At 47.2% G+C, this 12,876-nt stretch overlaps 1 protein-coding gene across 3 annotated transcripts in view; it reads left to right on the forward strand.

Annotated features, from left to right (window-relative positions):
• The window catches only part of LOC129845898 (protein CLEC16A-like), a 117,620-nt gene that overhangs the window by 24,325 nt on the left and 80,419 nt on the right, over nt 1-12,876 (forward strand). For all 3 annotated transcript variants that reach the window (XM_055913821.1, XM_055913822.1, XM_055913823.1), the window contains exons 7-10: nt 2,972-3,146; nt 3,266-3,316; nt 5,622-5,717; nt 12,781-12,876. The exon at nt 12,781-12,876 is cut by the window's right edge. In XM_055913821.1, coding sequence (XP_055769796.1) covers nt 2,972-3,146; nt 3,266-3,316; nt 5,622-5,717; nt 12,781-12,876 — 418 coding nt within the window. The remainder of the gene's footprint in view (nt 1-2,971; nt 3,147-3,265; nt 3,317-5,621; nt 5,718-12,780) is intronic.

The following is a 12,876-nucleotide window of genomic DNA, read 5'->3' on the forward strand; positions in this document are numbered from 1 at the left end:
CATTCTCACTGTGTCCACTAGGTGTCTCTATCTAACCTTCAGATGGGTCATTCTCACTGTGTCCACTAGGTGTCTCTATTTAACCTTCAGATGGGTCATTCTCACTGTGTCCACTAGGGGTCTCTATCTAACCTACAGATGGGTCATTCTCACTGTGTCCACTAGGGGTCTCTATCTAACCTTCAGATGGGTCATTCTCACTGTGTCCACTAGGTGTCAGGGTCTCTATCTAACCTACAGATTGGTCATTCTCACTGTGTCCACTAGGTGTCAGGGTCTCTATCTAACCTACAGATGGGTCATTCTCACTGTGTCCACTAGGTGTCTCTATCTAACCTTCAGATGGGTCATTCTCACTGTGCCCACTAGGTGTCTCTATCTAACCTTCAGATGGGTCATTCTCACTGTGTCCACTAGGGGTCTCTATCTAACCTTCAGATGGGTCATTCTCACTGTGTCCACTAGGTGTCACTATCTAACCTTCAGATGGGTCATTCTCACTGTGTCCACTAGGTGTCACTATCTAACCTTCAGATGGGTCATTCTCACTGTGTCCACTAGGTGTCAGGGTCTCTATCTATCCTTCAGATGGGTCATTCTCACTGTGTCCACTAGGTGTCACTATCGAACCTTGAGATGGGTCATTCTCACTGTGTCCACTAGGAGTCACTATCGAACCTTGAGATGGGTCATTCTCACTGTGTCCACTAGGTGTCACTATCGAACCTTGAGATGGGTCATTCTCACTGTGTCCACTAGGTGTCTCTATTTAACCTTCAGATGGGTCATTCTCACTGTGTCCACTAGGTGTCAGGGTCTCTATCTAACCTTCAGATGGGTCATTCTCACTGTGTCCACTAGGTGTCTCTATTTAACCTTCAGATGGGTCATTCTCACTGTGTCCACTAGGGGTCTCTATCTAACCTACAGATGGGTCATTCTCACTGTGTCCACTAGGGGTCTCTATCTAACGTCCAGATGGGTCATTCTCACTGTGTCCACTAGGTGTCAGGGTCTCTATCTAACCTACAGATTGGTCATTCTCACTGTGTCCACTAGGTGTCAGTGTCTCTATCTAACCTACAGATTGGTCATTCTCACTGTGTCCACTAGGTGTCAGGGTCTCTATCTAACCTACAGATGGGTCATTCTCACTGTGTCCACTAGGTGTCTCTATCTAACCTTCAGATGGGTCATTCTCACTGTGTCCACTAGGTGTCTCTATCTAACCTTCAGATGGGTCATTCTCACTGTGTCCACTAGGGGTCTCTATCTAACCTTCAGATGGGTCATTCTCACTGTGTCCACCAGGTGTCACTATCTAACCTTCAGATGGGTCATTCTCAATGTGTCCACTAGGTGTCACTATCGAACCTTCAGATGGGTCATTCTCACTGTGTCCACTAGGTGTCACTATCTAACCTTCAGATGGGTCATTCTCACTGTGTCCACTAGGTGTCACTATTGAACCTTCAGATGGGTCATTCTCACTGTCCACTAGGTGTCAGTGTCTCTATCTAACCTTCAGATGGGTCATTCTCACTGTGTCCACTAGGTGTCACTATCTAACCTTCAGATGGGTCATTCTCACTGTGTCCACTAGGTGTCAGGGTCTCTATCTATCCTTCAGATGGGTCATTCTCACTGTGTCCACTAGGAGTCACTATCTAACCTTCAGATGGGTCATTCTCACTGTGTCCACTAGGTGTCACTATCTAACCTTCAGATGGGTCATTCTCACTGTGTCCACTAGGTGTCACTATTGAACCTTCAGATGGGTCATTCTCACTGTCCACTAGGTGTCAGTGTCTCTATCTAACCTTCAGATGGGTCATTCTCACTGTGTCCACTAGGTGTCACTATCTAACCTTCAGATGGGTCATTCTCACTGTGTCCACTAGGTGTCAGGGTCTCTATCTATCCTTCAGATGGGTCATTCTCACTGTGTCCACTAGGTGTCACTATCTAACCTTGAGATGGGTCATTCTCACTGTGTCCACTAGGAGTCACTATCTAACCTTGAGATGGGTCATTCTCACTGTGTCCACTAGGTGTCAGGGTCTCTATCTATCCTTCAGATGGGTCATTCTCACTGTGTCCACTAGGTGTCACTATCGAACCTTGAGATGGGTCATTCTCACTGTGTCCACTAGGAGTCACTATCTAACCTTGAGATGGGTCATTCTCACTGTGTCCACTAGGAGTCACTATCTAACCTTGAGATGGGTCATTCTCACTGTGTCCACTAGGTGTCAGGGTCTCTATCTATCCTTCAGATGGGTCATTCTCACTGTGTCCACTAGGAGTCACTATCTAACCTTGAGATGGGTCATTCTCACTGTGTCCACTAGGTGTCACTATCGAACCTTGAGATGGGTCATTCTCACTGTGTCCACTAGGTGTCACTATCTAACCTTCAGATGGGTCATTCTCACTGTGTCCACTAGGTGTCACTATCGAACCTTGAGATGGGTCATTCTCACTGTGTCCACTAGGAGTCACTATCTAACCTTGAGATGGGTCATTCTCACTGTGTCCACTAGGAGTCACTATCTAACCTTGAGATGGGTCATTCTCACTGTGTCCACTAGGAGTCACTATCGAACCTTGAGATGGGTCATTCTCACTGTGTCCACTAGGTGTCTCTATTTAACCTTCAGATGGGTCATTCTCACTGTGTCCACTAGGTGTCAGGGTCTCTATCTAACCTTCAGATGGGTCATTCTCTCTGTGTCCACTAGGTGTCAGTGTTGTGTCAGTTTTAGACTTTCTACCTGTCAGAGGGATCAGATGAAGATATTGTCCTCTTGGGAAGGTTGTGTTTACACTGCAGGCTTTAGGTACATTCAGATACATGTTGTCAAACACAAAACCATAACAGTTACAAACTAGATCAATACACACAATACACACCTCTCACACTCTCACACACTCTCTCTCTCTCTCTCTCTCTCTCCTCTCCCCCCTCCAGGCATCGTAACAGGGGTAAGCTGAGTGACTTGGTAGCAGAACATCTCGACCACCTCCACTACCTGAACGATATCCTGACCATCAACTGTGAGTTCCTCAACGATGTCCTGACGGACCACCTGCTCAACCGTCTGTTCCTGCCTCTCTACGTCTTCTCTCTGGTCTGCCCTGAACAGGTAGGTGGAGGGGTGTGTGTGTACGGTGTGTGTGTGTACGGTGTGTGTGTGTACGGTGTGTGTGTGTACTGTGTGTGTGTGTGTGTGTGTACCTGACATATTGTCTGTCTGTGTTTCAGTCTGAAGATCGGAAGATCAACCCTCAGGTGTCCCTTAACCTGCTGTCACAGGTACACACACACACACACACACACACACACACACACACACACACACACACACACACACACACACACACACACACACACACACACACACACACACACACACACACACACACCTCACCTCACCTCACCTCAATCTGAATCACACCTCATCACACCACACCCCATCTCACCTCACCAATACTCATCACATCTCACCTCACCACACACACACACACACACACACACACACACACACACACACACACACACACACACACACACACACACACACACACACACACACACACACACACACACCTCAATCTGAATCACACCTCATCACACCACACCCCATCTCACCTCACCAATACTCATCACATCTCACCTCACCACACCCCATCTCACCTCACCTCATCTCACCTCACCTCATCTCATCTCACCACACCTCATCTCACCTCAATCTGAATCACACCTCATCACACCACACCCCATCTCACCTCACCAATACTCATCACATCTCACCTCATCACACCTCATCTCACCTCATCACACCTCATCTCACCTCATCACACCTCATCACACCTCATCACACCCCATCTCACCTCACCAATACTCATCACATCTCACCTCACCACACCCCATCTCACCTCACCAATACTCATCACACCTCATCACATCTCACCTCACCTCATCACATCTCATCACATCTCACCTCACCAATACTCATCACATCTCATCTCATCACATCTCATCTCATCACATCTCACCTCACCAATACTCATCACATCTCATCTCATCACATCTCATCTCATCACATCTCACCTCATCACATCTCACCTCATCACACCACTACTCATCACACCACTACTCATCACACCTCATCACACCATCACATCTCACCGCATCACACCTCACCACTACTCATCACACCTCACCACTACTCAGCACATCTCACCTCACCAATACTCATCACACAACCTCATAATACCAAACCACATCACACCTCACCACACCTCACCTCACCACTACTCATCACAACTCACCCCATCTCACCTCTTCACATCACACTACATCATACCTCATCACATCACACTGCATCACTTTCCCTCGATCCTAACTAGTCCCCCAGTCCCTTTTTTTGCTGAAAAACATACCCACAGCATGATGCTGCCACCACCATGCTTTACCGTAGGGATGATGCCACCACCATGCTTCACCGTAGGGATGCTGCCACCACCATGTTTCACTATAAGGATGCTGCCACCACCATGCTTCACCGTAGGGATGCTGCCACCACCATGCTTCACCGTAGTGATGCTGCCACCACCATGCTTCACCGTAGGGATGCTGCCACCACCATGCTTCACCGTAGGGATGCTGCCACCACCATGCTTCACCGTAGGGATGCTGCCACCACCATGCTTCACCGTAGGGATGCTGCCACCACCATGCTTCACCGTAGGGATGCTGCCACCACCATGCTTCACCGTAGGGATGCTGCCACCACCATGCTTCACCGTAGGGATGCTGCCACCACCATGCTTCACCGTAGGGATGCTGCCACCACCATGCTTCACCGTAGGGATGCTGCCACCACCATGCTTCACCGTAGGGATGCTGCCACCACCATGCTTCACCGTAGGGATGATGCCACCACCATGCTTCACCGTAGGGATGCTGCCACCACCATGTTTCACTATAAGGATGCTGCCACCACCATGCTTCACCGTAGGGATGCTGCCACCACCATGCTTCACCGTAGTGATGCTGCCACCACCATGCTTCACCGTAGGGATGCTGCCACCACCATGCTTCACCGTAGGGATGCTGCCACCACCATGCTTCACCGTAGGGATGCTGCCACCACCATGCTTCACCGTAGGGATGCTGCCACCACCATGCTTCACCGTAGGGATGCTGCCACCACCATGCTTCACCGTAGGGATGCTGCCACCACCATGCTTCACCGTAGGGATGCTGCCACCACCATGCTTCACCGTAGGGATGCTGCCACCACCATGCTTCACCGTAGGGATGCTGCCACCACCATGCTTCACCGTAGGGATGCTGCCACCACCATGCTTCACCGTAGGGATGCTGCCACCACCATGCTTCACCGTAGGGATGCTGCCACCACCATGCTTCACCGTAGGGATGCTGCCACCACCATGCTTCACCGTAGGGATGCTGCCACCACCATGCTTCACTATAGGGATGCTGCCACCACCATACTTCACTATAGGGATGCTGCTACCACCATGCTTCACCGTAGGGATGGACATACAGAGGTAAACCTGCATATGAATGTTGTTATTGGGTTTGTCTCTAGGTGTTTCTCATCATCCACTACCAGCCGCTGGTCAACTCTCTGGCTGAAGTCATCTTCAACGGAGACCTGTCTGTCTTCACACAACACAAAAACACGGTGAGTACACACACACACACACACACACACACACACACACACACACACACACACACACACACACACACACACACACACACACACACACACACACACACACACACACACAGTGAACTTCGGAAAGTATTCAGACCCCTTGACTTTTTCCATGTTTTGTTACGTTACAGCCTTATTCTAAAATGTATTAAAACAATTTTTTCCCCTCTCATTAATCTACACACAATACCCCATAATGACATCACAATACCCCATAATGACATCACAATACCCCATAATGACATCACAATACCCCATAATGACAAAGCAAAAACAACAATACCCCTCAAATACAACATGCAAATAAACAAGCACAAAGGAACATTGGGTCAACTGACTGAAAATGAAAACTGATGAAAAACTGATGAAAAACGACCAGACTAACATTAGTCCTAGATTTTTAAATATATATATTCTGAATGGAGAATCTTCATTGAAAGTGCACTTTATTCCAGAACTTGGGTTAATCTGGGGTGGGGAAACTGGCTCCACAGTATATATTATAATTCAGAAATGTTCACAAGTTGTTCACTGTTTTCGCAAGAAACAGACTGACACACATTTTCTGTTTTGACTGAGTTTAACATGAATACATTATCATTCAGACTCATCTGTTATTCAACCCACATGAAGACATTATCATTCAGACTCATCTGTTATACAACCCACATAAAGACATTATCATTCAGACTCATCTGTTATACAACCCACATAAAGACATTATCATTCAGACTCATCTGTTATTCAACCCACATGAAGACATTATCATTCAGACTCATCTGTTATACAACCCACATAAAGACATTATCATTCAGACTCATCTGTTATACAACCCACATAAAGACATTATCATTCAGACTCATCTGTTATTCAACCCACATAAAGACATTACTATTCAGACACATTGTTATTCAACCCACATACAGACATTATCATTCAGACACATTGCATCTGTCATTCTCTCTCTCTCCTTTTCTCTCCTCTCTCCATTGTGATCAAAAAATGACATATTTACCAGATTTTTTGTTGTTGTTGTTGTTGAATATTTAATAATGATTTACTTAAAAACATTCTGTCCTTTTAATGCCGTGTTTTATGGTGTCCACTCTCGCACCCTGCAGCTAATCAGGGCGTATGGTTTTACTAGATACAGCTGGAGCTAACAAACTGATCTACCTGGTGATTCAACCTTACAGCTGGTATTCCAGTAACAGGAAGTGGGCTGGTTGTAACTGTGTCAGAGAGGAGTAACAGGAAGTGGGCTGGTTGTAACTGTGTCAAAGAGGAGTAACAGGAAGTGGGCTGGTTGTAACTGTGTCAGAGAGGAGTAACAGGAAGTGGGCTGGTTGTAACTGTGTCAAAGAGGAGTAGAACAAAGGCCTCAATGGCCCTTAGACATCCTGGCATCTGGGAAATTAGGGTCGAGGGGGGGGGGGGTTAAGATAAGGCCACGTGCAGATAAAGACAGGGTGAACCCAAAGTGGTTTATGGTGCCCCTTCGTATCTATATGGGAGTGGTGGAAACAAGCATTCTGGGTATTTGCTATCTAAACGGTGCATTGTCTGTAAAGGGTATGGCTCTCAGCCTAACAGTCAGTCGAGACTTTTGCGCTGACGGTTTTCATTATTAATCGATAATTAATCGATATTAAATAAAGGTGATTGTTTGAAGAAATGACCAAGTCCCCTCAGTACTGAATTTTCCAACGACACCATATACAGTTGAAGTCGGAAGTTTACATACACCTTAGCCAAAATACATTTAAAACTCAGTTTTTCACAATTCTTGACATTTAATCCTAGTAAAAATTCCCTGTCTTAGGTCAGTTAGGATCACCACTTTATTTTAAGAATGTGAAATGTCAGAATAATAGTAGAGAGAATGATGAACGTGGTACCTTCAGGCGTTTGGAAATTGCTCCCAAGGATGAACCAGACTTGTGGAGGTCTACAATATTTTTTCTGAGGTCTTGGCTGATTTCTTTTAATTTTCCCATGATGTCAAGCAAAGAGGCACTGAGTTGGAAGGTAGGCCTTGAAATACATCCACAGGTACACCTCCAATTAACTCAAATTATGTCAATTAGCCTATCAGAAGCTTCTAAAGCCATTACATAATTTTCTGGAATTTCCCAAGGTGTTTAAAGGCACAGTCAACTTAGTGTATGTAAACTTCTGACCCACTGGAATTGTAATACAGTGAATTATAAGTTAAGTTAAAAATATCTGTCTGTAAACAATTGTTGGGAAGAATGTCCTGTGTCATGCACAAAGTAGATGTCCTAACCGACTCGCCAAAACTATAGTTTGTTAACAAGACGTTTGTGGCGTGGTTGAAAAACTAGTTTTAATGACTCCAACCTAAGTGTACGTAAACTTCTGACTTCAACTGTATCCATCTCTCGCTCTTTCTCGTCTCTCTCCCTCTCTCTCCGTCTCCATCTCTCGCTCTTTCTTGTCTCTCTCCCTCTCTCTCCGTCTCCATCTCTCGCTCTTTCTCGTCTCTCCCTCTCTCCGTCTCCATCTCTCGCTCTTTCTCGTCTCTCTCCCTCTCTCTCCGTCTCCATCGTCTGTCTCCCTCTCTCTCCGTCTCCATCTCTCGCTCTTTCTCGTCTCTCTCCCTCTCTCTCCGTCTCCATCTCTCGCTCTTTCTTGTCTCTCTCCCTCTCTCTCCGTCTCCATCTCTCGCTCTTTCTCGTCTCTCTCCCTCTCTCTCCGTCTCCATCTCTCGCTCTTTCTTGTCTCTCTCCCTCTCTCTCCGTCTCCATCTCTCGCTCTTTCTCGTCTCTCTCCCTCTCTCTCCGTCTCCATCTCTCGCTCTTTCTCGTCTCTCTCCCTCTCTCTCCGTCTCCATCGTCTGTCTCCCTCTCTCTCCGTCTCCATCTCTCGCTCTTTCTTGTCTCTCTCCCTCTCTCTCCGTCTCCATCTCTCGCTCTTTCTTGTCTCTCTCCCTCTCTCTCCGTCTCCATCTCTCGCTCTTTCTCGTCTCTCTCCCTCTCTCTCCGTCTCCATCTCTCGCTCTTTCTTGTCTCTCTCCCTCTCTCTCCGTCTCCATCTCTCGCTCTTTCTCGTCTCTCTCCCTCTCTCTCCGTCTCCATCTCTCGCTCTTTCTCGTCTCTCTCCCTCTCTCTCCGTCTCCATCTCTCGCTCTTTCTCGTCTCTCTCCCTCTCTCTCCGTCTCCATCTCTCGCTCTTTCTCGTCTCTCTCCCTCTCTCTCCGTCTCCATCTCTCGCTCTTTCTCGTCTCTCTCCCTCTCTCTCCGTCTCCATCTCTCGCTCTTTCTCGTCTCTCTCCCTCTCTCTCCGTCTCCATCTCTCGCTCTTTCTCGTCTCTCTCCCTCTCCGTCTCCATCTCTCGCTCTTTCTCGTCTCTCTCCCTCTCCGTCTCCATCTCTCGCTCTTTCTCGTCTCTCTCCTTCTCTCCGTCTCCATCTCTCGCTCTTTCTCGTCTCTCTCCCTCTCTCCGTCTCCATCTCTCGCTCTTTCTCGTCTCTCTCCCTCTCTCCGTCTCCATCTCTCGCTCTTTCTCGTCTCTCTCCCTCTCTCTCCGTCTCCATCTCTCGCTCTTTCTCGACTCTCTCCCTCTCTCTCCGTCTCCATCTCTCGCTCTTTCTCGTCTCTCTCCCTCTCTCTCCGTCTCCATCTCTCGCTCTTTCTCGACTCTCTCCCTCTCTCTCCGTCTCCATCTCTCGCTCTTTCTCGTCTCTCTCCCTCTCTCTCCGTCTCCATCTCTTGCTCTTTCTCGTCTCCCTCTCTCTCTCTCCGTCTCCATCTCTTGCTCTCTCTGATTCTCTGTCAACTTTCAGCTGTTAGTTACATCATGTATGTGTAACACACACACACGGACACACACACGGACACACACACGGACACACACACGGACACACACACGGACACACACACGGACACACACACACACACACACACACACACACACACACACACACACACACACACACACACACACACGGACACACACAGTGTTAAGTTCTGCGTCATAATTTGTTTTGGTAGCAACACGGCCTCTTCTCACTGGTGAAGAACATGCCATGTGACTTTGTCGTGCGTGTGGTCTGTGGCTACCATTTTCTGTCTTTCTTCTAAACGTGAGTGGTTTACCAGAACCTGCTTGCTGCATGCTGCAGACTGGCTGTACACCTGCTGCGCACAAACGCACGCACGCACGCACACACACACACACACACACACACACACACACACACACACACACACACACACAGAGAGAGCTCCTTCAACGCAACAAAACATGGTACCTAGAATCTGGTGCAGTTGAAAGTGGAGAATTGATTGTGTACGTCTCTTTGGTGATGCTACAGGTTCTGAAAGTATTCAGACCCCTTGACTTCTTCTACGTTTTATTACGTTACAGTCTTATTCTATAATGGATTCAATTGTTTTTACCCCCCCCCCCCACCACCACCACCCCACTCCTCATCAATCTACACACCATAATAGCAAAGTAGAAAAACAGGTTTCTTGAAATTTTAGCAAATGTATTAACATTAAAATAAACTGAAATATCACATTAAGGTTGTTTATACCATATGTAAATTAATTCACACATACGTCCATAAATTAATTCATTAATTCATACATAAATTAATTCATACATAAATGAATGCATTAATTCATACATAAATGAATGCATTAATTCATACATAAATTAATTGGTTAATTCATACATGCATTAAATCATTAATTCATTCATTCATTCATTAATTCATGCCTACATTAATTCATTCATTAATTCATTCATTCATACACAAATTCATTAATTCATACATAAATTAATTCATTAATTCATACATACATGAATTCATTAATTCATACATAAATTAATTCATTAATTCATACATACATGAATTCATTAATTCATACATAAATTAATTCATGAATTAATTCACTTCCTTATGGGGAAGTAGACCGTTGTACCAGGAAGATCCAGATCATTTTTAAAAAGGGGGGGGGACATGTTGCTGTTTATGTAACATGATATCTAGAGGAGATAAGGAGATTTTTATTACAGACACACCATCACCTCCTCCCCCCCCATCACCCCCTCCCCCCACCACCACCCCCCTCTTCCACCCCCCCCCCCCCTCCTCCAAACACCAGGGACCCATTTACTCTAAACTCAGCCTAGCTCAACAGGCCTTTCCCCCCCCCCCCTCCTCCAAAACACCAGGGACCCGTTTACTCTAAACTCAGCCCAGCTCAACAGGCCTTCTCCTCACCCCCCCCCCCCCTCCTCCAAACACCAGGGACCCGTTTACTCTAAACTCAGCCCAGCTCAACAGGCCTTCTCCTCACCCCCCCCCCCCTCCTCCAAACACCAAGGACCCGTTTACTCTAAACTCAGCCCAGCTCAACAGGCCTTCTCCTCACCCCCCCCCTCCTCCAAACACCAGGGACCCGTTTACTCTAAACTCAGCCCAGCTCCACAGGCCTTCTCAGCAGTTGAGGTCACTTCCTGTTAGCAGTGGTGTATTGTGGTTAATGGATGACAGCCTTAGACGAAATGACAGGCCCTAAGATTAGAAGATGAACCACACACACACACACACACACACACACACGCACCGTGGTCACACACCGTGGTCACGCAGCTCAACTTGGGCCTAGATATTCTTGTCTTCCATTGACTTAACGGGTAACAGTTTTAACTGGTCTGACTGTTCCTGTGGTGGGTCCTGTTAAAACAGTCAGTCCAATGGAAGACTGTTCCTGTGGTGGGTCCTGTTAAAACAGTCAGTCCAATGGAAGACTGTTCCTGTGGTGGGTCCTGTTAAAACAGTCAGTCCAATGGAAGACTGTTCCTGTGGTGGGTCCTGTTAAAACGGACCAATCTGGGTTTGGAGAACGCTACCTGTCCCAATGCATAGTGCCGACTGTAAAGTTTGGTGGAGGAGGAATAATGGTCTGGGGTTGTTTTTCATGGTTCAGGCCCCTTAGTTCCAGTGAAGGGAAGTCTTAACGCTACAGCATACAATGACATTCTAGACTATTCTGTGCTTCCAACTTAGTGGCAACAGTTTGGCGAAGGCCCTTTCCTGTTTCAGCGTGACAATACCTCCGTGCACAAAGCGAAGTCCATACAGAAATGGTTTGTTGAGATCGGTGTGGAAGAACTTGACTGGCCTGCACAGAGCCCTGACCTCAACCCCATCCAACACCTTTGGGATGAATTGGAACGGTCCTCTGGTTGGCCACTTGTTGTTGATCAGAACCTGTCCTCTGATTGGCCACTTGTTGTTGATCAGAACCTGTCCTCTGATTGGCCACTTGTTGTTGATCAGATACTGTCCTCTGATTGGCCACTAGTTGTTGATCAGAACCTGTCCTCTGATTGGCCACTTGTTGTTGATCAGAACCTGTCCTCTGATTGGCCACTAGTTGTTGATCAGAACCTGTCCTCTGATTGGCCACTTGTTGTTGATCAGAACCTGTCCTCTGATTGGCCACTTGTTGTTGATCAGAACCTGTCCTCTGATTGGCCACTTGTTGTTGATCAGAACCTGTCCTCTGATTGGCCACTTGTTGCTGCTCAGAAACTGTCCTCTGATTGGCCACTTGTTGTTGATCAGAACCTGTCCTCTGATTGGCCACTTGTTGTTGATCAGAATCTGTCCTCTGATTGGCCACTTGTTGCTGCTCAGAAACTGTCCTCTGATTGGCCACTTGTTGATCAGAAACTACGTCTACCGTTCCAATACACTTTACAAACATGTTTTGCTGTGAAAAATGACACAAATATCTAAGTAAAATACAGACAACAAAAAATGGAGACGGAACTTACACCACTCAGACTGTACAAAGTTAAAGCTTCTCGACTTGTCTTTCATCTATTGAGCATTGTGTGTGTAACATTTTCTCTCCCTCCCTCCCTCCCTCCCTCCCCCCATCCCTCCCTCCCTCCCTCCCCCCATCCCTCCCTCCCTCCCTCCCCCCATCCCTCCCTCCCTCCCTCCCTCCCCCCATCCCTCCCTCCCTTCCTCTGTCTCTCCAGGTCAGTGCAGGTGTCCGTCTGTTCACCAAGCCTCCTGAGTCTCTGGAGCGGTCTCTGGAGCTGTCCTGCCACCGGGGGCGCAAGCGAGCCCAGAAA

The sequence above is a fragment of the Salvelinus fontinalis genome, unplaced genomic scaffold, assembly GCF_029448725.1.
Source record: "Salvelinus fontinalis isolate EN_2023a unplaced genomic scaffold, ASM2944872v1 scaffold_0398, whole genome shotgun sequence".
NCBI classification, from domain to species: domain Eukaryota; kingdom Metazoa; phylum Chordata; class Actinopteri; order Salmoniformes; family Salmonidae; genus Salvelinus; species Salvelinus fontinalis.